The sequence below is a fragment of the Acipenser ruthenus genome, chromosome 6, assembly GCF_902713425.1.
Source record: "Acipenser ruthenus chromosome 6, fAciRut3.2 maternal haplotype, whole genome shotgun sequence".
NCBI classification, from domain to species: Eukaryota; Metazoa; Chordata; class Actinopteri; order Acipenseriformes; family Acipenseridae; genus Acipenser; species Acipenser ruthenus.
The window spans coordinates 23,696,257-23,723,183 of NC_081194.1; the positions used below are offsets into that span (position 1 = coordinate 23,696,257).

At 38.3% G+C, this 26,927-nt stretch overlaps 2 protein-coding genes across 2 annotated transcripts; one reads left to right on the plus strand and one right to left on the minus strand.

Moving 5' to 3' along the window:
* Nucleotides 1-1,900: 1,900 nt before the first annotated feature.
* Nucleotides 1,901-5,950, minus strand: c6h1orf131 (chromosome 6 C1orf131 homolog). Its single transcript, XM_034019015.3, has 7 exons — nt 5,764-5,950; nt 4,512-4,846; nt 3,976-4,032; nt 3,389-3,484; nt 2,984-3,070; nt 2,290-2,342; nt 1,901-2,085 (listed from the first exon to the last, which is right to left on the minus strand). Exons 1-7 carry the CDS (start codon nt 5,843-5,845, stop codon nt 1,959-1,961), a joined length of 837 nt encoding a protein of 278 aa, XP_033874906.3. The 5' UTR covers nt 5,846-5,950; the 3' UTR covers nt 1,901-1,958.
* Nucleotides 5,951-6,016: 66 nt separating this feature from the next.
* gnpat (glyceronephosphate O-acyltransferase) lies at nt 6,017-21,178 on the plus strand. Its single transcript, XM_034019013.3, has 16 exons — nt 6,017-6,191; nt 6,504-6,689; nt 7,142-7,318; nt 7,593-7,722; nt 8,231-8,358; nt 8,552-8,627; nt 9,407-9,558; nt 10,779-10,909; nt 13,190-13,413; nt 13,605-13,853; nt 14,315-14,394; nt 14,847-14,987; nt 15,258-15,357; nt 17,850-17,943; nt 18,499-18,560; nt 20,036-21,178. Exons 1-16 carry the CDS (start codon nt 6,168-6,170, stop codon nt 20,077-20,079), a joined length of 1,998 nt encoding a protein of 665 aa, XP_033874904.1. The 5' UTR covers nt 6,017-6,167; the 3' UTR covers nt 20,080-21,178.
* The last annotated feature ends 5,749 nt before the right edge of the window (nt 21,179-26,927 follow it).

Genomic DNA, 26,927 nt, shown 5'->3' on the forward strand with positions numbered 1-26,927 from the left:
CCCTGCACAGATTCAAGGCACCGTGTGCCAGGCGCAGCAAAGCAGCCCCAAAACATAACCGAGCCTCCTCCATGTTTCACTGTAGGTATGGTGTTCTTTTCTTTGAAAGCTTCATTTTTTTGTCTGTGAACATAGAGCTGATGTGACTTGCCAAAAAGCTCCAGTTTTGACTCATCTGTCCAAAGGACATTCTCCCAGAAGGATTGTGGCTTATCAATATGCATTTTAGCAAATTCCAGTCTGGCTTTTTTATGTTTTTCTTTCAAAAGTGGAGTCCTCCTGGGTCTTCTTCCATGGAGCCCACTTTCGCTCAAAAAGCGACGGATGGTGCGATCAGAAACTGACGTACCTTCACCTTGGAGTTCAGCTTGTATCTCTTTGGCAGTTATCCTTGGTTCTTTTTCTACCATTCACACTATCCTTCTGTTCACTGTGGGGTCGATTTTCCTCTTGCGGCCGCGCCCAGGGAGGCTGGCTACAGTTCCATGGACCTTAAACTTCTAAATAATATTTGCAACTGTTGTCACAGGAACATCAAGCTGCTTGGAGATGGTCTTGTAACCTTTACCTTTACCATGCTTGTCTATTATTTTCTTTCTGATCTCCTCAGACAACTCTCTCCTTTGCTTTCTCTGGTCCATGTTCAGTGTGGTGCACACAATGATACCAAACAGCACAGTGACTACTTTTCTCCATTTAAATAGGCTGAATGACTGATTACAAGATTGGAGACATGTGTGATACTAATTAAAGAAACTAATTAGTTTGAAATATCACTATAATCCAATTATTTATTATCTTTTCTAAGGGGTACCAACAAATGTGTCCAGGCCATTTTAGAATATCTTTGTAGAATAAGCCATAATTCATCTCTTTTCACAGCTTCTTTGCTTTATTCTATGACATACCAAAGGCATGCAAGTATACATGATAAAATAGCTTTTAATTTCATCACTTTTCAGGAGGAATGAAGCATTATTTCAATGAGCTGTAAGGGTACCAACAAATTTGAGCACGTCTGTATGTACTATATGTATTTGCTTTTAACTAAACTTGATCTCGCTGTGCTACTCTATGACACTCAGCACATATCACAAAATTTAGGAGCATGTCCTTGTTTTCACACTTACAGAATGGGATTATTATAATTTATTTTATTATTTATTTTTTTTTTTTTTTACCAACAATCTCCTGGGGTAAGACGTTTTACCGGCAGCACCTGGTCGTTTAAATATACCTAAACAAGGGATTTTCTGAAACCCAGGACTGGTAGCATGGCTAGTTCAAGTTTCAAGCCTGGATGAAAGCTCCAGTATTGGCCAAATTGGACTAATGAAAATAAATGCTGGTGGTATTTCAGATTTAAACAGAAACTTCAGTGGTGCCCAAGTATTGATGCCACGTGATCTTCAATGATTTAGCTGTCTTAACATACTTTATTGAATCTTGAATAATTACACAGTACAGGTTTACTGAATTTCAAATAATTCTGCAGGTGTATACTTTTTTTTTTTAAACAGCAAAGCCATCATAATATGATTGAACTGCACAATGAACTTCGTAAGGCAGCTAAAAGGAATACGGCCGACTGACAAAGCCTCCTCAGTAGCCTGGGCTTCTCTTCATCCCACCATCCCAACCCCTCTTCATACTACAGTAGCCACTGAAAAGTTAACTACTGAGGAGACTTGGATGTTTACCATTGATCTTGTATTGATTCTTGACTTAACCGTAAAATTATTTTCCACAAGTCAGTAATCCCAAATAAATAAACCCGTACCTCTGAATGCTGATACTTAAACCAAGAGAAAATATACTATGTGTGAAATATACTGTCTAATGACAGGGAGTGTAATAAAGAACACCTTTATGGGACTGAAAATAGACAAGGAGATGAAAATAAACATTACACTTGTTTTAATTAGTAGCCAGTATAGCTTAACTGTATTGATTTTGTGTCATTTAATCACCTTTGATGATTTGATTTTCTTTATTTCAACAGGGCTGAGAATCAGTGTTCCGTTTTTAAACCGCCCAACTTGTCCATTAGGTAGTATGCTTGATCCCGACTTCTTCTTTTTAGTTCTGTGAAAAAGATAAAAAATATAAATTCAAAACAAGGTAATATGAAACGCTGCTGCAGACACTAGGCCTGATTTTTTAAGTAAAACCAGATGTAATGTGTGTATATATGTATGTCCTTCCATCTGAGTTGGAATGACCCTCAACGCATGACTGAGTGGCATGTGATGCTCCCCTCACTTTCTACTTAAATGTGGTTACACTTACCTTTCGTCCTGCTCTCGCTTTTTCTTTTTCTTCATCAACTCAGACTTGGATTCCTGTTGAACCAAAAGCACACAATTAACAGCCATCATCACTGGAACTACTGCCCTGTTCCTCAAGAGGACTCAAGAACATTTAATTCCACAACCTCAAGCAAAAGTTGCAGCTGCTTCCTGGTACCTACTGACTTCATGTGCTCTAGTTCTACTTCAATCCAATGGTCAGGCAGCAATAGGACCATGTGATCTACTGCATGTGTACCAGGATGCAGCCTATTTTCTAGAGCATTGCATTTAAAACTTTGCATATCCTGAATGAGTTAAACAAAAAAAAAAAACACAACAAAGCAAAAAGATTGATAAAGCTAATAAGAAAATCGATTTTAAAAGTGTTAGTTATCACTTATATAAAGTAGACAGATATATTACACATATAAGGTTGAACCAATGTAAAAACAAGTAAGGCCAAACGCAGGGCTCATAAAAAGAAACAAGGTTGAATCAAGCTCTTAAGTCTTTAGATCTGGGTATTGAAGACATTGAGACAAATTAAACCTTGCGTATCCACATTAATAGATAGTGTTTTAGCTACAGGCTTCTGATTGTCCACTTCTATATCCTGGCTGTAAACATACATCAGATGTCTAACACAAGAATACACATTTATTTAAGCAATACTAATGATTAATAAAACTGACCGTTTTTGTGACTTCCTGTTCCTTTACTCGCTTCTCTTTGATCGTTTCCTGGTAAACTTTGTAGTTGACATATTCCCGTTTTGGGGCCTGTAACAGAGAACACCACTTACACACTATAGATGATGCTGTATTCATATTCACATTTATGATTTAAATGTATTTATTTTATTTATTTATAAAGTTGAGTGTCTCTGAAGCATCAAACTGAATACTGTTACATGATTTTGGATAGAGAAAACTTAAGAATTTGACATTTTAGATCCTGTAAAAACATTTTCAACATAATCTCTAGATTCCTTTATCGCTATTCCATATCACTTTTTTAAAATTATTATTTTGTTTTCTTTCTCAAATCACAAACACAAATTAGGTGCTGTGTAATAGAAAAAGATATGAAACTCTAACCTTTGCTCCAAGCATTACTGCTCGTTCTTGTTCAAAAACTCTTTGCTGTTCCTTCTTGTATCCTGTGATGCCAAATCTGTGAACTTCCAGTCGAGCCTAATTAACAGGAAACTTAATATTATGTATAAGCATAAAGAATATATATATTTTAATACAGCACTAACAGTTGGTTTCACATTCAAATTAGTACTAATCTTGGACCTCTTGTTAATCTAGTAACCAGGATGCTAATCAGTATGTGTGAAGCCATGCGTAAAAGTGTAATAGATTGAATGGTCTGACTGCAGCTCTATGTTGGAATGACCTACAGCACAGAGCGTAATTAGACACCAGGAACAAAAACAACTTCTGTTAAAAGCATATGCAATAGTATCAACTGTCCTAACTTTCAGCACAAAAAAAGGGGAGACCTAGTCTTGCTTGCGCCAAGTTGAAGACTTAGTTATCTTTCATGCAATATCTTGTGTCTGGGGCGGCATAGTTGAACAAAAGCTTTACAAAGTCTCGTAAAAATCCAAACAAACCATAATCCATCTTAAAAACATTTTAAATATGTATCACTACTGAGCTGAGATGTATCAAGTTACCTTTTCGAGGTTAAAAACTTCTGTGTCCATTTTCTTTTCCTCATTTTTTTCAGCAACCTGTAAAATAGTCTGTTAGTCTGTATTAAAAATAAAGGATGGCTCAAGAGCCATGCTTTCCAGTGATAGTTTTCTCGAACATTCCGGAGACTGTCTTGGATGGACAACTTGGCCACTGCAGTGAGGGACTGCTGGTTACATCGAAACCCACTATCATGCCCTTTGTGATGTCTCCGAGATCCTTCTCCTCTTGCATCATTGTTGCTGAATAGTTGCACAGAACTTTTACACAGCTTACATGTCACATGGCCACATACATTTGACATCATTGCAGAATCTGTTCTGACTACAGGTTAAAGCAACATTTCTAAAGGTGATACTTATACTTTCATTATATATGAAAAAAAATATATTAAAAAAAACATTCATCTCAGTGGTGTATCCACAATTTGCTACAGAAATGTACACATCATACATTGTACTTAGAAGCACCGCTAATGATCTGATTGCAAATTGACATATGATAATGCTCAATTTACCTTCGAGTTAGAGACAGGTGCCTGTGAACTTGCAATGTTCATCTTCTTTTTTGAAGGATTGTGAAACGTCACAACTTCAACCTGAGCTTGTTTTTTTGCTGATACTGTTTCTGGGCTGGCCATTCCTGTATGGCTGTTTTTACTACAAGAAGAGTTTGAAATGACAGCCTTTTTGCCCTTCAGTTCTGGTACACCAATGCTTTTGAAGGCTCTGTCAATATCAGCACAGTCAGTCTCAAAATCCACAGGTTCAGAATCTGACAGTTTCTCTTCATTGCACTTTGTTCCTTTTTTCTTTTTGGAATTCTTTTTTCTTTTCTTTCTTGTATCCTCACCTGTAAAGAAAAAGAAAGTTGACCAGTTACATAAAAACGTTTCATTAGTATTTTGTGTTATAATAGTCTTGTTAAGATATCTATAGTGCCCATCAGTGTATCATACTGCTATTTAGGTAGCATCACTTTGCTTCTGGTGTAAATGTAACCTTAAACCACAACCCCCTACCCGCTAATAGATAGAAGTATGATCATAATAATGTTGGAGAGCACATTGTCGTGATCGGTGGGGCTAGGCAAGCACCCTTATAGTTTCTATTTATCATACTGTTAGCAAATATTCTGTACACTATCCAATTTTTGGCCATTCCCCATCACTTGTGTAGTTTATATTTTGTACTATTTCCCGTTGTTTTCTGATTCAGTCATTAGCTTCCGAGTGTGCTGTTAACGGACATTTATGCTTGGATTGAAAATGACTCTTCAGAACTTCAACTAATAGTAAAATTAAAAATAATAATAAATAGCATATTTAAGAACTATTTCACGTTGAAAACACCACTTATGTTGTTCTATAAACAAGGCCAGTTTCACAACGTATACTATGGAAGAATGCAGTAAGACACCAATGGACTAATATTTGTGTTTAAAGTAAGATCAGAAGACTGTAACCAAGCACTGAACACACATCGGATTCGTTTAAAATTAATCATGAACACAGCGTGTTGGTTTTGCAATCAACTTTGGGTGAGGTGGTATTGTGTTTGTAATGTTTGTGTTAAATTGTATTGCTGTCAGACTCAACATTTAACTCAAACTTGAAACCAAACAATGACAACCTAATTATTATTATTATTATTATTATTATTATTATTATTATTATTTTTTAGCGTTGCACAGATCTAGGGATGTGCATTGGCTGGCGTGAAAGCTGGTACGTACAGTAAAGTAAAAAAAAATAAAATTAAACTGCTCACCAAAATCATACAGATTGTTTAACACAGTGTCGAGAAAACACTCCTCCGTTTCTGTGTCGCGGCGATGTGTGTTTCCATTCATGTTAAAATTACTTCTGTAGGCTAATATTAAATGGCGTTATACTCCTTCCAGACTACAGAACTGTGTTTTTTTTCACGTGGTTAAACCGGAAGCCGGAGTTCTAAATACGCCTGTTTGACTGTTCTCGGCCACCATCCGGGGGGCAGTCTGGTTTCCTTACAAACGGGAAATGGTTACAGTTTTCTACTGGCACCGCCTAAGAAGCTCCACCTGGCTTGTTGTGAAATTCAGCTTTCGTTCTTCTGTCACACCACTGCAAAGGCATATTCCACTCTGTCTGCACATTCATGCCCTCAAACTTTGATATTTCCTGACATAAGGGATGGCATCTAAAACCCTGTATGCGGTACGTATCTTTATTTATGTTGTAATAGTAAGAGTTATCGTATGAAGTTATCAGTTTGGGCTGTCACAATAAATGACATTATTGATAAATTTCAATTGTTCTTATAACAGTAGAAACTATGCAGGACTACGAGCCCATCACTTGGTATGGAATGGCTTACACATTGCAAGAATTATAGGGTACTAAAAAAAAAATATCTGGGATAAAAAGTACATATGGCACCATTCCAAATACCTTACTCTTCTCAATAAAGTTATGTAATACTATACACTTTGTACATATTTGTTTGTACTGCAACCTCCTGTCCAACAGGATCCAAGGTTAAAGAAGAGAGATGATTTTGAAGATATCTTGGAAGAAAGAAGGAACTCCAGTGACTTGAGATATGCCCTGAGATGTTATACGCCATTGCTGTACAAGGGAATCACACCTTGTAAAGCAAGCATGCTCAAAACTACTGTTCTCAAGTCAGACCATGTACACTATGTTATTCAGCAGGTACGATGTCAAGCTGTTCTCTATGAGTTGCCTGATTAAATCATATGTGAGATGATCAATAACAACAATTCATGTTTTTTCAGACTTCTAATGTCATTTTGTAATCAAGAGTGATAAAACCCTATCAAATATCCACACCTGTACCTCAATACTGGTAGGAAGTTAGCTTCAGTCTTGTCCAGTTTCAGCAGAAGGGTGGTGGTGAGAGCTCTCACACCTGCATGGTGCATTTTCCACATAATGCTGTAGTTTAAGAAGAAACTTTGTTTTACTTTAAATTAAAAGCACAGTAATTATATTAACAGATTGACAACAGATTGATTGGAAATGCATTGTACAGTCTAAATTAAGAAAGCATTGAGTAGTGTGGGCAGGTTTGAACTGTATTTGTTTTGTGCATAAACAGAATTTATTTTCTATTGAGCATGTTTTCAACTGGCATCACTTTGTAGTTGTCTAAGGAGATGGGGGAATCCCCAGATATCATCAAAGAAGAGGCAGCTGAAATCCTGGAAGAGATGGCCCAAAGTCTTCAGCTCGGTATCATTCGATTCTTTGCATTCACATTAAGCAAAGCCTTTAAAAAACTCTTTCAGAGAGTGAAAGTCAATGAAGAAGGCATTCAAAGAGTAAGTGGTCTTCGATTGCTGAAGAATAAAGAATATTTTTTATAAATTACTCACCCATTGGCCCATGCACACTTTGTTATTCCCTCAGTTAATTGTTTTGACAGTAACTGTTGGACCATTGTTACGTAGGTCCAGGCATGACGTGTTATTATTTATTTATTAATTTTTTTTATGAGGAAAACAAAGACTATATTCAGTTAATTCAGAAATCTAAAAGAGAAATTACATGTACATTTTCAGCTAATTTATTATTTGTTTTGTTTTCATTCTGTAGTTACAACAAGCTATTCAGGAGCATCCAGTGGTCTTGCTTCCCAGTCACCGCAGTTACATAGACTTCCTCATGATGTCTTATATTCTATATACCTATGACCTTTCCTTGCCTGTTATTGCTTCTGGAATGGGCAAGTATCTCTAGACCTGTACTGTTGTAATTATCAAATGTGAAGCATTAAATGCAAAGGATTATACATGTTTGTCTGTTTTGAAAAGTGTGTTTGTGGAGAATTTTGTGTCAATTTCAGTTGCATAATTGTTGTATAAATGTTAAGTGCCTTTCAATCAGTGAGTAATTCTTGTTAGATTTATACTGTAAGGTTGTTTGTTTTATTCCCTTGTCCATGATAAGAAGTTTGTTGGTACTTAAAGTGGCATGGTTTTGTTTTCGTGCCAAAGTCTGAATAAGCTTTTGCACTGTTAACCTTCAAGTTCAGAAAGCATTTTAGTAAAGGTTTCTGTAAATAATGGTTTTGTAATGGGCTTTATCTGTATTCCTTATTCTACTAAAGAATAAGTTCTGTAACAACTAGCGTAATTAACCCATGAGCATTTATTTCTATTAATGGCTTCTTTTATCTGTCACAGTTGCTTACTGCAGAATAGTTCCTCTAAATGTGATCACATATTTTGCAGACTTCCTGGGAATGAAGATAGTAGGTGAGATGTTACGCATGTCAGGAGCCTTTTTCATGCGTCGTTCATTTGGTGGGGACAAACTCTATTGGGCCGTCTTCTCTGAATATGTGAAAACCATGTTAAGGGTAAAGGATTTTTTTCTTTGTTTTGTAAATAACCTTTATTAACATTTGAGTGCTTGTCACAAGCAGATTAATTTAACATTAGTTATGTATAAAAAATATATACTTTTCAGTCCATACTAGAATCTCAAAACATTTTAATCAGAGAAGCAAATACGAACAACAAATGATTAATATATACTGTGCTTTTATTCAGATTGGTTATGCTCCAGTTGAGTTCTTTTTGGAAGGAACTCGAAGCCGCACTTGTAAGTCACTGACCCCCAAGTTAGGTAAGTATATATATAGTCCGGTACAGTAGTATAACCTAGTGTAATCATTATGTAATACAGAACAAACCCCTTTAAACAGACTTTGGACAGTGTCAGATTTGTGGAAGCTCACACAAGATAAAACACGAAGTCTTTCAGATGTATAGTTTTCATAAAAGTGATCTGATGGAGAAATAATAATAAAAAAAGCTCCTATTAGATAACAAAGATGGAATTACAGCATTAAACACTACTTGCCATTTTCAATATTTGTATAATGCATTTTGTTTAACTTTGTTTCTGTGTATTTAGTAAGACACTTTTTTACTTAAGCACTTGTATGTCTGATACATATGGATCCAATATTGCTCTGTACCATGTGAATAACATAGTTAAATCAATTAGGATGCAGTTTTACAGGTCTACAGTTTTAAGGCTTGAGTATATACAACATTGTGATAAAAATTATGCAAGCTGATGTTTGGCAACTTTTAAGTGTCTTGTTTACTTAAAAACACAGTACTACATTTAGAGGAACTACACATGCTACTGGTCCCCATATACTTTTAAACATTCCTCTTTTACATTTTGAGCCAAAATCTATCCTTCCCATTTTTTGTGGTTATCGTATTGTGATTGCACACTTACAACAGTCACTTTTCTTTTGATCTGCAAATATAGTAAAATAAATGTTTTATTTATGGAAAGTATGACATTAATTACTGAAGTTCATAAATGCTTTGTCTACTGGAACACTTTTGATGATGTTGCATGTCATCTAGGTTTTTTTTTTTTTTCAGGTCTGTTGAATATTGTGACTGAGCCATTTTTTAAAGGGGAGGTTTTTGATGTCAGCCTTGTTCCAATCAGCATTAGCTATGAAAGGGTACTGGAAGAATCCTTGTATGCACATGAGCTTCTGGGAGTCCCTAAACCAAAAGAGACCACCTCAGTATGTTGACTAATGCAATTTACCAGGTTTATTTTCTGCAGATCTTTACACAGCATGTTGTGTTGTTTGTATATTTCTAAGGATTCAAAGAGGGAAGAAGCTTGTGTACCTGCAGCTGAAACTACCTACAGTCCGTGTAATGCTTATCAATTCAATTTTATTTAGATTTTTTTTTATAAATTGTGTGCCCAATTATTTTCCCCCGGATTTTCTCCCCAATTTGGAATGTCCAATAATTCTCCACGCAGCTTAGGCGATCCAAAGGTTCAGTGGACGTCCTCCGATCCCACGACCAAGTCAGCTTCCTCTTTTACACCTATGAACTCGAGAACGGATGTCAGCGAGCTACCAGCCTCTGGAGGACAAAGGCCAGCTGGTGTCCGCTCTGAGCTCACTGGGCGCCTGGCCAGTAGGGTTCGCTGTAGCGCGATGAGGAGAAGCAGTCCCTGCCGGTTTTGCCTCCCTAACCCACGAGCGCGCCAGAGCCAATGCGACACTCCCTTCAGAATCCTCAACGAAGAGCGGTGAATCCGCACAGCCAGGACGCGAACCTGCGCTGTATGACTCACCTTGCACACCACGTGGCTGTGCTTTTACCAGGTAAGCCACTCAGGGACCCATTCAATTCAATTTTTTTTTTCTGAATCTGAAAAAATGTAAATGTCTTTTTTTCTTTTTTTTTAAAGTTTAAATTTTGATACAAATCGCCATAGCTTTCGTTTTTTGTTTTCTCAGAAAGAAAACTGAAATTTGAGTCGAAATGACACCTCTTTAATTTGTTTTTACTCCTGCTAAAATAATGGAAAATCAAATGACAGTATAACTTAAAAATGTTTGCCATTTGTGTAATAAAAAGGTTCATAATCGGGATGTACCGTTAATGCTTGGGGAGAACACTGCAGACCTGCAAAGGCAAACGATTAAAAAAAAGAATCTACAAAACAGTATCTATTATTATTATTATTTAATAATAATAATAATAATAATAATAATAATAATAATAAACATTGTCATGTTTTAGTCCAGTTAGTAAAAAACAAAAATTAAAAAACACCATATTTCTTTTTCCATTCCAGGAAATGACGTAAAAATGTAATTGATAAGCGCTATACAGATCGTCTATTGACATATGTTGTAAACAGACAAACATAAATAATATTGTACTAAATAAAGCTTTTAAAAAAAAATAACTGTACTTTCTTTTTTTATTATTATTTTAGGGTCTTTTAAAAGCCAGAAAAATGCTCGGTGATGATTTTGGCAGCATACACGTATACTTTGGGCATCCTGTATCCCTCCGAAGTTTGGCACAGAAGAAGATAAATCGGTCTAACTTCAACTTGGTTCCCAGGTAGCTGCAATCTCCCCCTCTATTGTGTACTGACAGCAGACATGCCAGGCAGGAGGAGGGTGTCAAGATGGATATCATTGCTCTCTCCACAGACATAATGTTCTGTCATTACATTATGTAGCTATAGAAATGTTTACTTCTGTAATAATTGTTTTTTCCAGTAAATGACTGCAATTTCAGTCAATCAATGGAAGTGATTAATAACCTGGTCACCTTTGGTTCCCACCTGAATTCACACTGGATTTAATGCAATAATGTCAGTTGTGTTACTAAAGATTGTAGAATTTTCTATTCTATCAGGCATAAATGCAGCCCTTGGGGTAGATGACATGGATTCATGCTTTGCCTAGAGGCTGTATAGGTTTGTCCTGTGTTAGTTTTGATTTTTAAGTCTTCTGTTTGGCATTTGAAGATCCCTTTTTAGGTAATTTCTTTAACTGTTGTTCAACTTGTGAACAAGTAAGTGAAAGGTTGACATGCCTGTGAAGATGCCATCTGTTAGTGATGTAACTTAAAAAAGAGGATGGTGAGTAAGTAGATTCAAGAAACTGCACAGAGTCCTTTTCTTCAGTCAGTTGTTAGGTTTATTGAAATATGCAGGGAGTCTGGTCCCAGGTACAGGACAAACAGAATACTCGTTCTTACAATCGTTGCATGACATTAAATACCCTTCTGCATAGGTGTCTCTCTCCTCCTCTTTCTCTGACACTTAACCAATAGAAAAGGTACAACTCATTATCCTGTTACCATATATTCAATTTTGTGTGAGTGTGTGTATGTGTGTGTGTGTGATCTAGTGTGAAGATCTCTGAACTCAGTGCATTCTTCAGACCCTGGTGCCACAAAGGTCCATACATCTGGTTTTTGTCATCTTCCTTGTTCCTATCTCTCCGATTTGCCTAAGACCCTTTGATCCCAGTGGCACTATCTCTTTGGATCTCTCTGAAGTCTTAGAGCCTGGTCTCTTCTTTTGGTCCCCTTGAAAACTAGCTTTATGACCCCCTCATAAACCAGCTGTATTTTCTAAGCAAAAACCTGTTCACTAGTTTTATACCCCAGTGGACTCCCCGAAGGGCAAGCTTCTTTCATGTCAGGGCTGGAGATCAAAGGACTTGTTTGTACAGCCGTGTGCTGCTGGCCAGCCATTTGCTTTGACACAAAAGAATCTTAACTTCTCTACCATATTGCAGCTTTCATCTATCACAGCAGTGCTTGCATTTTTGGAACTAACAGTTTTTTCTATCCAATGTTAAATCACTTTTCAGAAAAATAACATGAATACAGCCGTCATTCCTCATGCGTAGCAAACTGCTATTCAATACTTGTTCCATGTTTTCCAACAGTTAGATTTTTACTTTAAGGAAAATCAGCTGTGAATTTTATTAGGAGACTTCTTTTGTTTCTTGCAGATATGTTTAATAAGGAAAATCGTTTTTGTTTTTTAATTTAATACTTTAAACAAACAATTGTATTTAACTTCTGACATGTTAGCATTTGTAACGTAAGCACTTTTATAATCCACAGCAGGATTTATTGTCACCCTGAAAACTTGGTATTATTATTCCTTGGTACAAGTTTGTGAGGGTGTCCAAAGCTAGATCACGGTTGTTCTAATGAAGGTTGCATCTTAAGAACTGTTAGCCCAAAATGGAGGTACATTTGTTGTTCAACATACTGCAAATGTAGGTCATTGCAACCCTATTTCTTTTCACAATACAGTAATCCGTCGCATAACCGACTGCGGTTGGACTAGAGTAAGATATGTAAAAAGTCAGATGAATGAATCCTGTTTTAAATACCATTATACACAACTGTAACAATTACTATATTCACACAATTATTGTTTTGAGATTCAGCTTTTATTAAGGAGCTCCCCTAAATCCCATGTTTAGAAAGATACAGGGTATTAATGCTTGTGACAGAGTAGCCGTCTGCCGTGTGGGTGCGTGCATTCGCTGCTGAGTGACAAGCAGGAGATCGAGGAGGAGGTTGAAGTTGATACGCCCCACAGGCGAACAGGATTTATTTACATATCAAGTCAACACACTGAACAGCTCACGTGACACTACCAGCAATGGCAGCGCAAGGAGCACATACCACACAGTGTATGAAAATGTTGGTAGAATCTACAATATCTTCACTAATATTCTATAATAATAAACTAACGTTGCTGAAGAGGTTGATCATGGCAGATAAATGGTTAGGGCGGATATGTGACGGATTAGTGTATTGACACCATTATATTTGTACGGACTTACCATTTCTTTTTGATTGTTGCAGACATATTCCAAGAAAACCAACAGAAGACATCCAAGCCTTTGTCAACAATACAGGCTACAGGATGGTGCGTCTTCAGCAAGAAAACATGGTTGTCAGTCCCTGGGTTTTGATTGCCACCATCCTGATGCAAGATTTACCTGGAGTAGATTCAGAGTACCTCATAGAAAAGACTGCCTGGCTGCGAAGCTTAGCACTGTTGTTTGGAGCTTTCCTTGACTGGCCTGGTATGTTTTGCATAAGCAAGTGGATGATTTTACTTTTTGCTTTTGAAGATGTGTGAGATTCCACTGGGTCAGGAAAACAAGATAACACGCATTAACAAACATTTACACCAGGTTATAGCGCTTGACTTTTTAAAGCCTAACTTGAATTGTACTTTCATTTGAACTGAATACTCATATGCTCTGATTTTCAGATCATGTACCCACCAGCAAGGTTGTTGCCTCCAGTGTTGCCTTGCATCACAACATTGTTAGGAACGTGAATGGACGAGTTGTGCTGATTGATGAAGAGAAACCGAATGATAACAGCTCGGATGATCTGGTCTTCAAGAAAGCAGTCACAGTTCTGATGTGCGCATCGTACAGGAATCAGATCATGCACGTGTTTATACGTCCAGCATTGGTGGCAGCTGCAATTCATACTGTGTGTAACGCAAGAAAAGGTACTGTTGGAAGATTACTTTTTAAAATAACGTTATTAATTACTTAAAGCAGTGAGACTTTCTGGTAATTCATTGTCTAAAAAATGTACATGTTTATTTGATACGATTTCACCCAAACAGAAGGTTTACGTATTTTCTTTAAAATGTGTTGCTTTGTTACTTTCACTGTTCTTTTGTGATCTCTTTGCCTGCACAATAATATCCTAATCTACTTTCTAAGTAGTGGTTTGGAGCACCTTGCACTGTATGTGTCACCCTGTGCCATGATGGCTGCTAAAACTTCACTGATAAAACCTGACCATTCACTAGCCTGTTTAACTGGTAGAAAAACATTACATCCTTCCCAAAATAGTTTCCTACATACAGTACGCATGGTTTCAATATCCAAACATCTATCTAATGAATATGAATAATTACATGCTATAACTTATTGTTAAATTTTTTAATGTATTTATTTTCAGAAGAAGTATTTAGCTACTTCAACTTTCTTCGTGAACTTTTTGCCAATGAATTCATCTTCACTCCAGGAAATGCTGTGCAGGTATATGTAATTCTGAATGGATATTTTTATACACACTGGGGGAGGATGATAAACATAGATCAGTCTTTAACAAGTTGGTCCTGGAACAGCAGAATAGTTTCAAAATACACCATTATTTAGATCTATTGAATGGACCCAATTTAGTTTTTATTTGTACCAGACAGAAATTAATGATAGATGTTCTGTATGCCGAGTCCCCAAGGCTTTGAGGTAACGTTTAGGCATATCCAACACCTAGTTTTAAGTATGTTTAAGTTTTAAGTTCTCCCTTGCCTGCGTGTCAGGGAAGTGCTCAGTGTACTGTTTTCTAACAACCCAATACCAACTAAAGGTAGTTTTGATGTTGCTGTTTTTGTTATAATTGGAGGTGCAGTGAGGTACTGGTATAATATTGACTGGCATTTTATGTTTTTTTATGTTTTAATATGTTTACTATTATGTTTTTACTACAGGACTTTGAGGACGGGTGTTACTTACTTGTGAAGTGTGATGCTGTTCAAATACTAAAGCAAGACTTTGTGGTAACTGAGACTGGCCAGTCAACCATTTCCTTTCTGGTAGCCATGCTCAGGCCCTTTTTGGAAGGCTATCAGGTAAATTTGTGGTAGAGAAGGATTATCTATATACACCATAGAGTGATGACATTTTACAGTTTAAGTAATAAATACTTTGTCACCGTTTTAAATAGGACATAAAATACATAACCCCGGAATGATAGGATCATGTTTCTGTATTACAATTGTTGTAGGAATAATTCAATAAGGGTTAGTAATGGGCTATTTTAAGGACTAACAAGGGAGTTAATAAGTTCTAAAATAAATTCAACTGCTATTCTGAAATGTTGCTGTTTGTTTTGTAACTAGGTAGTGTGCAAGTACCTATCTGAAGAAGTAATTGAAGGATTCACTGAGATGCAATATGTTCCTGCAGTCCGCATCTTTGCAGTAAAGATGATCATATCAGGTTATTGGCTTTTCCTTTTTAATATATATCCTGCGGTACACAGGTCAACAAACATGGCTATGCCACTATGGGGGTTATTTTCAAAAGTTGCACGTAACCCAACCTCAAAACTTTAGGGAACCTCTTGCTGACAGATATGTTTTCCATTTTTTTCATAATTGCAAACCTTCTGTTGCTTGTAATCTTTAAAAATGGCAATAGGAAGTTGAATAAATGTTGATACCTTCAGGCACTATAAGTAAGGCCATGTGTAAATTGCGATTTCACGGGCTGCACGGAAATCGTGAAATTAGTCTAATACCGTGATTTTTACAATATTCTTAAATAAAAATACATTTTCATAGTTATTTGTATTTCATACAAAAAAAAAATCACATTAACAAAACTGTACAGCTCTGCTGTGTGCCTGTGTGTTCTATTCGCCATGCACATAGTGCTGTGCAGTGATTATGTCATGTGACTATATGCAATCTAAGCGGGAAATTTAAAATACTACACACTGTAAACAAGAAAATGGATGTCTCTAAAAAGGCTACAAATGTATCTGCAGCAAATTACGTAAAGCAGTATCCAGCAGGAGTTTTATACAGCGATGGAGGTAAGCTCTTCTGTACGTCCTGCAACGTTTCTGTAGATCACTACCGAGAATCCTCTGGTGACAGGCATCTAGATTCAAGTATTCACGAAAGAGAAAGGCAGAAATCCAGAGCAGTACTGCGTCTGCTTTACTTGCAAAGAAACAAAAAATGGTGACTTCCATGCTCCAAAAGTCCACTGAAACCCGTGAAACACGAAACACATTACATTTTGACCTGACCAGGCGTTTGTTTGTGCAAATATCCGTCTTGAAAAATTGGACAACCAAAAGTTAAGTAAATTCTTCTGACTGAGGGTAGCAAATGGTGGAGTGATTCCTTACCTAAAGTTGCTGAGTATCACAAGCAGGAGATTATGGAATTGATAAAACAGTCTGGTTGCTTGTCATTGGTCACTGATGAGTCGACTGATGCCCAAGATCAGTATGGGTTACACATTATATTTGTTTTGCAAGAATCTGAATGGTGAACATGCATCTGATGTACTAGAACTGAAAGCTGTCCTTGCAGATACACTTTGCCTACAGGCTGTTTCACAAGCTATTGTAAAGTGCTTGAATAACTTTGACATTGATTTAAAAACATTCAACATTGTTTTCTTGAAGTCGTGCAATTGTAATCCTAGCACTGTGTGGAATTGCATTGTCCTGCTGGAAAATCGACACTTCCAGATTGGCTTGCAGGAACGGAAAAACTGTTGCCTCAAGGACCTCGTCAATGTATCGCTGAGGAGTAAGGTTGCCCTCAATCTGCACCAAAGGCGTTTGTGTTAAAGAAGATTCCTTCGCACATCATCACACTTCCACCGCCCCACCAGTTGGCTTGAACAACGCAACAGTCAGCATAACGCTCACCACGACGTCTCCACACACGTTGTCTTCCGTCAGGTCTGGCAAGGGCAAAACGGCATTCATCGTGAATAAAACACTCCACCACTCTCTCTGCCGCCACCTCAGATGTTCTCTGGCCCACAGAAGATGGCGATTTTGTCTCTCAGCTGTCAACATGTTACCCCTGAACAGCAAATCATTTTCAACCAGACGGCGAGTTACAGTCATTCTGCTGATGCGCGGGTTATTTCTTCATGGAATTTCTCGTTCTGTAGCCACTGCAGTCTGAAAACGATTACTTGGATGGACCAGTCGGATGTGACGGTCCTGGACCGGTGTGTGACCCTCTGCCTTCCAGGACATGGCCTGTCCCTCACAGAGCCGGTTTCCTGGTTTCTCTGGACTAGTCTGCTGATTCTCCGGGCAACTTCTGTCACAGACAGGTCTTTAATCATGCCAATAGCAACAAGGCGATCTTCATTACTGATGCCGGGCATGGTCATATCTTTCGCTGTTCTTGCGTTAATTGCGTCTTTTCGAATGGCTATTTATACAGATTCTTAATCAACCCATATTCCAGTTTTAATTCCAAAAATACCAAACACTGAGCACTTGGCGTTTTTATGAAATCACATGAATCAAACAATCAGCAGACCTATCTGCTCACTATTTAAAATGTAAATAACATTATGTATGTGCCCAGTGAGCTATTGATGTAAAACTTAGACTGTTGCATTTTCATTGTGCATCAGTATAGTTCCATGCACATTCTGCGAAATACGATACTTGACCCGCGACACTGCCATGAATTTTAATTTTAAAGGGCATTAATTATAAATTGTATTTGTGTTATTTATAAGTTACATGAACATAAATTTGAAAATTGATGTGTAATTAAACACGTTGACAATCACGTAATATAATGTAACTTGCGTAAACAATCTTACCAACTTTTGAAAACAACTCCCTGTGTGTTAAATTTGTAACATGCCCCTCTGTTAGTATAATCAATGTATGATATATTAAATATTCTTTATTGTCAAACCTGATTACCTTCTGTGTACAGGAAGCCTTAAATCCTATGACGTCCTTTCATCTGACATGCAAAAAAATTGTTTGGCAGCCTTACTAAGACTGAACGTTTTGAGGAAAACCAAGCTGTAAGTACATTTGTTTTTAATTGTAATTATATTTATCCTATGAGCAGTGTCAGTATTATAACTGTGTTTTATTTATTTATTTATTTATTTATTTATTTATTTATTTAGTCATACTATACAGTACTCTCTTCCTTAATAATTGATAATTACTGTTTCCCTTGCCCAGGGATTTCAATCAAGTTCTGTACTGCATCAATTAGATATACATTTTAGTGTTTTGTGTCCTTCAAACCAGTCGTTGAACTGGTTTGAAGGACAATGGCTAAGATAAGGATGTTATTTTAGTAGCACCCTTTCCCAGAACTGTGTCTTCTATTATATTCAGCTACATCGACTATGTAACCTTGGCTTTTCCTACCTGCACACTCTTATTTTGAGGCTTTGGAAACCAGTGGTCCTTTAGATCTCTAGATTCTGTGGCACAATTTTTCAGCTCGTGGTTGATGTTATATATTGCAAGAAACACTTTGCTATGTTTTGGAAGAACTGGATTATTTACAATATATTATGAAACATTACATAAGTAATAAAACTGTGATGCTTTTTTCTTTTCAGAGCGGACCAGATTACTATCAAAGTAAACCAGGCAGCTGTTACCAGATTAGTGGACGCACTTGGTAAATATATATATACACACAGTCGACCTTGGTTAACTCGACACCCCACGGGGATGCCATTGTGTTGACTTATCCAAGGTGTTGAGTTAACCACGAGGCACATGAGCCATGGCATTAATTACAATATACAGCACTGTACAAACTTGTATAGTTCGATTTGAAGTAAGAATTAATAAAATAACTACAGCGTTATTTTTACTAAAACAATCCAACCACAAACTGTTGACTATACTTTTAGGTATTAGCTTGTACTGTCTAATTTGATGGCTTAAATAGCAAAAGTTAACGAATGTACATTATACAGAATTCACTCGGTGAACAAAAACAATCATAAACAACTTGCAGTTTCACACAGAAATCAAACATTGCCGATTTGTTTCACATGCAAAAACACGCTCTTTGAAAGTTCTGCTGACAAGCTTCTTATCCTGAATAACCTGAGCTTTAAAGCTAATTGAGCGAGAACTATTTTTTTGATTGTCACTCATTGTGAATTGATACTGTAACCAGCTGCACTTGGTAGTTGCGAATGAATGAATGAATGAATGAATGAATGAATGAATGAATGAATGATCCGTTTCCAGTCAGAGGTCAGTCACGTGAAATGAGTGTCAGGTTATCCACTAGTCACTTAATACCAGTAATAAGTGTTGCGTTACGATTAAAGCGTGGTGTTGAATTAAGAGGCAGGATGCATATATTATATATGGAGAAAATTCGGGACCAAGACTGTCTGTCGAATTAAGCGAAGGTGTCGAGTTATCCACCAGTCGAGTTAACCGAGGTTGACTGTATTTAATATCTTATTCTTCCCTCTTATTATTCTTATGGGGTGATCGTTCATACAGTGTAGACCATGTATATTCATACTACAGTGCTCCCCCTTTATAAGGCGGCCCTTTATACTGTAGAACAGGTTATAAGGTGTACCACGTAAGGTGTCATGACTCCCATTTGCCCCATAATGCCATTACACTAGTATTCTCGTTATAAGGTAGAACACAATCTCTTAACTATGGCTCCAGACTACAGCATTATAAAGGAGGAGCACTGTATGTGTCACAATTTTGATGTGCACTTATTCAGTTGTAAGGAAACTTGGTATAAAACCTACCTAAGCACATCTTGATGGTGGGTCATTGTGACTTACTTTTTAATGAGTGCTGGCCTCTGTTTATGAGACCTGGCTGTGCTAAGTTGATGATTATAGCTGGGGATCCCACGGGTAGCACTGCATTGGCCTTGTGCTCCTGCAGGTTGGGAAAGCAAATGCAGCAAGGACTGCTTAACCTCACAGTGCTACAGCAGCCCCTTCTGGCAGGGGCTTTGAGAGGAAACAAGGGCAGGGTTTGAGAGGAAACGAGCAGGACTGGCCATTGTTCTCCAGGGGTCGGTAAAAAAAAATAAAAAATTCTAATCAAACATTAAATGTTGGTGATTAATAAATATATATTTTTTTATTTTCTATCTCTTAGATGGAAAAACACCTGTCCAAAAAGCAGCCCTTGCAAGACTTTAACAAAGCAGCGGAACGGCTGACTGAACACAACATCTGGGAAATCAATGTCTTCGTTAAGAAATACAAAGCCAGTTAAGCCAAGCCAGTACATTAGCAGAACATTAAAAGGCTATATTTGACTTGATTTTGGAAAGACTGCCATTTTGGATCAATTCTTACTGTACAATACAAAACAACGTAATACAAATGTATTCTTATATATCCAGAGCATCCCAGAGTGCTAAACAGTAGGAGTGTAGCTAATTTTTCTAACCATGTGAAAACCTAAAATGGTTTGGAGCTCTGTTACTGATCATTGCATGTATGTTTCTAGTTTGTTTACCTCACAATTTATAATGCCAAGTTTATTATTAGCATTCATTGACAAAATGATGGGTATGACACTTTTCTGAACTCCAAAATCAGCGCTATAATGTATAAGTAAGCTAAATCTTTTATCCTTATTTTTTATTATTACATTTGGAGCTTGGGAATTTAGTGCTCTTAAGGATGATGGACAGTGCCACTGGCTACAGTCAGGCATGCTGGCACGTGAGAGCTTGTATTCACACCTCAATCCTGACCTGAAAACATCCATTCAGTTTTGGGCTTCTCATAAGCAGAGACTGCCAGTGTCTACTGGGGCCTGAGTGGAGCTTGCTAAATGATTTAGCTGGATTCAAACTTAGTACAACAGACATAAAAGATGAGTGAATTAACCGACTATGCCATCTAATTTCCCCTCAAGATCCTCTTTAGCTATGCCATAGTTGTGATTTAATGCAAGCCAGGTTCACAAAGCTTTCAGTGAACATATAAAGAATGACTTGTCACACCACATTGAGTTAATCCTACTGTTCTGTGTTCAGACAGTAGATGGAAACCAACACATCAGTAGCCTATATTGGAGGTGCCTACTCCACAAACACACTGTTGGGAATAGTGTTTTAGCAGCGAATTCACAACCTCTGTTACCAATGACACTATTCACTGTATACCAGGAGTTCCACACAATGAGTAACTGTTTTCAATAGCAAATGTTTATTATGGATATAATGTTGTAACAGGGTGTGTTATAATATTTTTTTGTAACATTAAAATAACAAATGTGGGCTTTTAATCATGTTTTATTTTTTACACTACTTTAGAAAAATGTCCACATTATCTGGATAAATTACCTGTAAGTCACTGACTGATATCATTAGGATTAAGATGTTCTATGTTAAATCACACCACACATCAGTATGATCCAATTTCATTCCTCTTTACATAGACATTTTACACCTGAAACCAAGTGGTATATTTTATTATTACACAGAGGAAAGTTATTTAAAAAATGAAGGCTTTCTTATAACTATGCAAGTCTGTCCACACTGCCAATCTTTCACACACACACACCATATAGCTGATGCATTTGACATAGAAGAGAAGTCCAGGTGTTAAACTAGTTGGTGTTAAATATTTTTGCTATACAGAAAGCCAGTTTAGACATGGTTGAAATCTAAATTTATAGCTGTGCTAACCAACCTTTAAAATCTACTTTCTTACACTATGTGTCCTTCATGCGATGGTCAAGCTGTAATTAGATACAAGGGGGCCAGTATGTTAATAAAGCTAATGAGAGGTAAGAAAATAGATTGTAAACTTGAATTTACTGGCCTTTAAATATTATCTCTACCAGAAAATAAAAAGGATATACCACTGTATAAAGGATATAGAATCCAAATAGTGTATTTCTCTACAACTACCACTATATGTTCAGCAACATAAAAATGGGATAGAAATTATGTGCCACATAAACACTTCCATACTTCAACTGGTCAAACATTGTAGACATAATGGGTCAGTTGCAGCGTAGCAGTGATTTAGTCCACATCAAGTTCTGCAAATCTGTACTAATTTAATCCTGATTGCAGTGTACCAAACAGGTGATCCCGGTAATTGGTTTAACTGATCAGAACAAGTGGAATAAGTTTGACCGATAATAAGGACTAACCTACAGGCTACATTTTATCACACTATAGAATGAACTAATTTTGCATTAAAGTCGAATGAACAAAAATGGAAACGTGACATTTCGAAATCAAACTACTACTATTATGGCTTCTGAGATATCATTTTGTAGTTTCTTTGATTACAGAATGTTAAATAAAATATCTTAATTATGTTTGTATAGTTTTTTAAAATTATATATCTCCTAAATTTCTAGGTGATGCAAAACTTCTGACTATAGCTGTATAAACCCTTTTTTACTAATACGATATGTGGAATTCTGTGTCAAATAGATAAATATATCAAGGGATCCCTGTACAAAAAGAAAGACTGACATACCATCAAACATTTGAGTTGTGTGGCATTAAGAGAGCAAGCTCTTCATTTTTTTTTCTGTCTTTCATTTTTGTACACTGCAGTTATACACCTCCTTCATATATAATATATAGAGTGAAATATTTCACAGATTTTTAGGTTCGTAGCCCCAGACACAAGATTTGCAGTGTTTGAATAGCACTTACGTGCAGTTTTAATATTTACAGAAATAAAAGAAATGACAAAACAAAAATCTAACTCACACATGGAGTACAGTACTTACTAAACTTCTTAAATTTCAGTTCCTAACTATCGTCGGACAGCTAAGCCATTTACTGATTAGAACAAAACACTTGTAAACATACACAAAACACAAAAAGGTTCACACAGTATCTCTAAAACCGCAAAGGTTTCTTCACCATGACAGCCTCATTTCAAACACAGTGGAGACCGTCCTGAACAAACATTTCTGTCCTGCTTTATACCTGACCTTCATTGATAATGAGAGCCAGGTGAACCCCATCCTGGCTCCCTCCCGTGGCATCCTGGGGGATGTAGTCTTTTGGCCCCTCCTTGACTACATCTTCCTCGCTTCCTCCCCCTAGTCTGCCACACACTCTATATATATATATATACACACACACAGTATATATAATTTAAGCGATAGTGCCTGTCTAGCGTGTGGTAGATGACCTTGACTTTCGTTAGCACCCTCGCCTACGACTTGTGCCGCATTAGTCGTGACAGTCATCTACCACACGCTAGAGCCGTATCGCTATTAGAAAACTTTATTTCTTTATTTTCTCTTTAAAAGAAACTTTAATATTTCGCCGGGTAACCTTCCGCTAAGGAAAATAGTACCTAACGTAATTAGAATAAAAAAATGACACACACGTAGAGAAAATGGTTTTTATTGTTATTATTTGGCTAACATATTTATTTATTGGGGTCTCTTACTCTTTCTGATTATAATTTACCTGGACATTGCCAGGTAAATTCACTGTACAATTGTTGAATAGTCCATGTAGTATAGTCGGACTCGAAACTTCTTGTTGGAGGCAGGGCATCATTCAAGCTGGCAGGAAGTGGATTGGCTGGTGCAGAAAGAACTGAAGCAGGGTTGGCAGTTTGACTGGCTGGTTTTGAGGGAGGCTGTTGTTTGGATCCAGCTGATGACAGAATTGTGGACCAATCGTGTCTTTCCTGTTGATTTGCTGTCCAGTAGCTGCGAATCGAGCCTTCATTACAGTGTCCTGTAATCTGTTTCAAATTCTGTTTATGGTGCTTTTCAGCTAACCAGTTTTTAAAAACAGATACTGACCATTTAGTTTGTTGCCTTGTTCTTAGTTCATTTTTTTGCAGTTCCAAGTTTTGAAGCTCATGTTCCTGTATGTTGATAAGTCTTTCTTTATTAGTTTTAGTGCTGGGGATTTGTTGTTGCAGATGTTCAGCAGCTGGATTGTTTGTAGTCAGGGAGGATAGCAAATTTACCCACTCCAGTATTGATATGTTTTGGAATGATAGCTTTTATGTTATCAGATTAGTTGTAGATTAGAATGTTAAGGGGAAAAGCCGGTACTTATGCACAGATTGATTTAAAATTTAATTCACAGTTAAGCATTTCAACATTCCAGCAGACATTTACACAAAATACAAGCCCGCTAGATCTGGAAGCTGATTGGCTGTTCGCACTCAAAATGATTGCTTTAATGTTTGGTTAAAACGTTCCTCCAAACCGTCCGTCTGTGGATGATAAACAGATGTCCAGATGGGACATATTTTTAATATTTTGTACAGCTGCTGTAGTGTTTGAGACAGAAAGTTCCATGATCAGTCAGTATCTCTTTGGGGATCCCTACTCTCTACATAATCTGCACTAGTTCCTTGGCTATTGCAGCGGCACTAGTGGACTAGTGTAACTGCCTCCGGGTAGCGCGTTGCATAATCCACCATGTGACAGGATGGCGCAAGGGATGAGGCCCAGAGACAGACTGCCGTTCAAACAAAATACTTTTATTAAATAAAAAACACAAAATAAACAGGCATGAGGGCCAAACAAAAGGTTCTTAAACACAAACAATAAACACAAAGTAAAAACTTACAGAAATAAGGCTTCCAGGCTGAGCTTTGCCTTCACTGGATTGCAAAATTAATCAAAAAAAAAAAAAAAAAAAACCACCCTTGCTTCCTCAGCTACCTCTCCCTACTGAGGAGCTGAGGCCTCCTTTTATGTCAGGTGTCTGGGTGTTAATTGATTACTAATGATTCCCACCTGATACAATAAACCTGGGCAGGTAGGAGAATTTAACCCCATCCCTGCCAATATTTACAAGGGCAGAGCCCTGCTCTGCCACACACCACTATTAATATATGCATATACCCAGAATCAGAAGGCAGCAAAGGGCCTACTATGCCCACTGCAGTGCACTCAAAGAGAGTGGAAATAATTGGCAGTGGGACCAAAGAGGTGGGGCGCACTCGACCCGGCGCTACTCGCTGGCAGTCTGGGCATGGGCTATAAAATTTCAACAATTCATTATGAAGCCCTACCCAATAAAATCAAGCCAATATGCGTTCCATTGTCTTGTCGGCTCCTGCAAAGGGGGATGTCATGCACCAGCCTCATGGCCTCGGGCCGACACGACGGGGGTACCATCAATTGTGTTACAGGCTGTCCTGTGCCCATGGCAGGATTTACCCTATACAGTAATTGCCCCTTGATAATGAAGTGCGGATATACTAGCGCCCCAGCGCCTTCAACATCCTTACCTTCAATAGACCGGACCTGTCCCCAAGTGTGCACTAGTGAGGGGTTGTTATTTTGGCCCCACACTATGTCCGCGCTTGAGTGCCACATGTCCGGTATATTGAGAGGGGAGGAAGTAACATCTGCCCTTGATGGCCCAGTAACCTCACCCTCTCGGTCACACTGTGTTCCGACCCCCTTTGACTGGCGTTTGTTACCATTGTAGCAGGCTCCCACCAGCCTTGTCTCATTAATGCTCCCTCCCATTTCCGCATCCTTCTCTCTTTATTTGTTTTTCTAGGGCGGAACAGAGGAGAAAACATTTCAGTTTGAAAGGGAAAAACATTACCAATCATTTCTCTTTCGTTTTTATCTGCCACGTTTACATGTGCGGTCGGGACTGCCTTTTGGATGAATTGTCTATACTGTGGCCAGTACCGGCCCTTCCACCACCCCCACTGTGAGGTGGTGCTGTGTCTGACCTTTTGACACGTATGCTTTTAGTGTGGGGTATGTTACCGTGTCTCCATGGATACAGGAGGTTGCCACCTTGCCTTGTGGCTGCCATGACACACCGTCCAAGAGAACTGACTGAATTAAAGTCTAAGCCTGGGTACTCACATTACTGACCACCACATCAATGATACAAGGCCCCTCCCAACCATTTCCCCGTTTCTTACCTGCTTCAGATGGCAGATAGCACGTTGCCACATTGCACTCCATTGCCGAGGGGCACAAGCGGGCAGAAGGCACTGGGGTTAGGTGTCTGTCCCGCTGCTGATAAGTCAGCGGGTCGGGGGTATTAAATCTACCCAAGCTGGGGGCCAACCGCTGCTCCATGGTAAGGAGGTGGGTCAGCCCATTGGGGTCGGTGGTCTGGGGGTCCCAGGGGAGGAAGAGGGGGTGGTGGTGATGGCACTGATCCACAGCTGGTTAGTGGAAAAAGAGGGGTCAGTAATCCGGTCTGTAGAGACCCGGGAGTCTTCGAAATCTTCTGCCAATTTGACGGCGGCCTCTAGGGTGTCTGGGTTGTTGTACCCTATCCATTTTTTAGTTTTGGTGCCGACCACATGGCAGAACTGCTCAAGGACCATTGCCTCGCCCATCTGTGCCCCGGTCTTCTGCACGGGGCTGAGCCAGTGCAGCATATGGTCACACAACCTCTGGACGACCACCCTGGGGCGGGTCACCCATTGCCTCCGGTACTCTTGGAACCGCACCCGGTGTGTTTCCCCCGTGATGTTAAGGCATTGGAGGATGTCCTGTTTAACTAGGTCGTACTGGCTAGCCTCCTCGTTAGCCATGGCCTGGTATGCTGCCTGAGCTTCCCCACTCAGACAGGGGCCCAGTTGACTGGCCCAGTACTCCTTTGGCCATTGTGCAGTGGTGGCCAACCGCTCGAAGCATGCCTCTGGGTCATCCTCCGCCGTCATCTTCTGTGCCCGCGCCTTGGGGGGCACCATCACGGGTATCGCTGATGCTTGGGGTGCGTTTCTGAGCCCGATCCTCTGTATCAGCACCGTGTATCTCTCATCCCTCTGTCTCTCCTCTGTCTCCCGTCTGTGCTCCAGTGCTTGCAACAGCGTAGTTAGTGCTGCGATGTCCATCTCCCTGATCTGACACCACGTGTTAGTGTGGTTTGAGTGCTCAGGTCAAGACAGTTCACAGTTCAAAACAGCCTTATTTCGCTGGGTTGTGTGCCACCAACTCTTTAAATAACAATTATTATTATTATTATTATTATTATTATTATTATTTATTTCTTAGCAGACGCCCTTATCAAGGGCGACTTACAATTGTTACAAGATTATACATT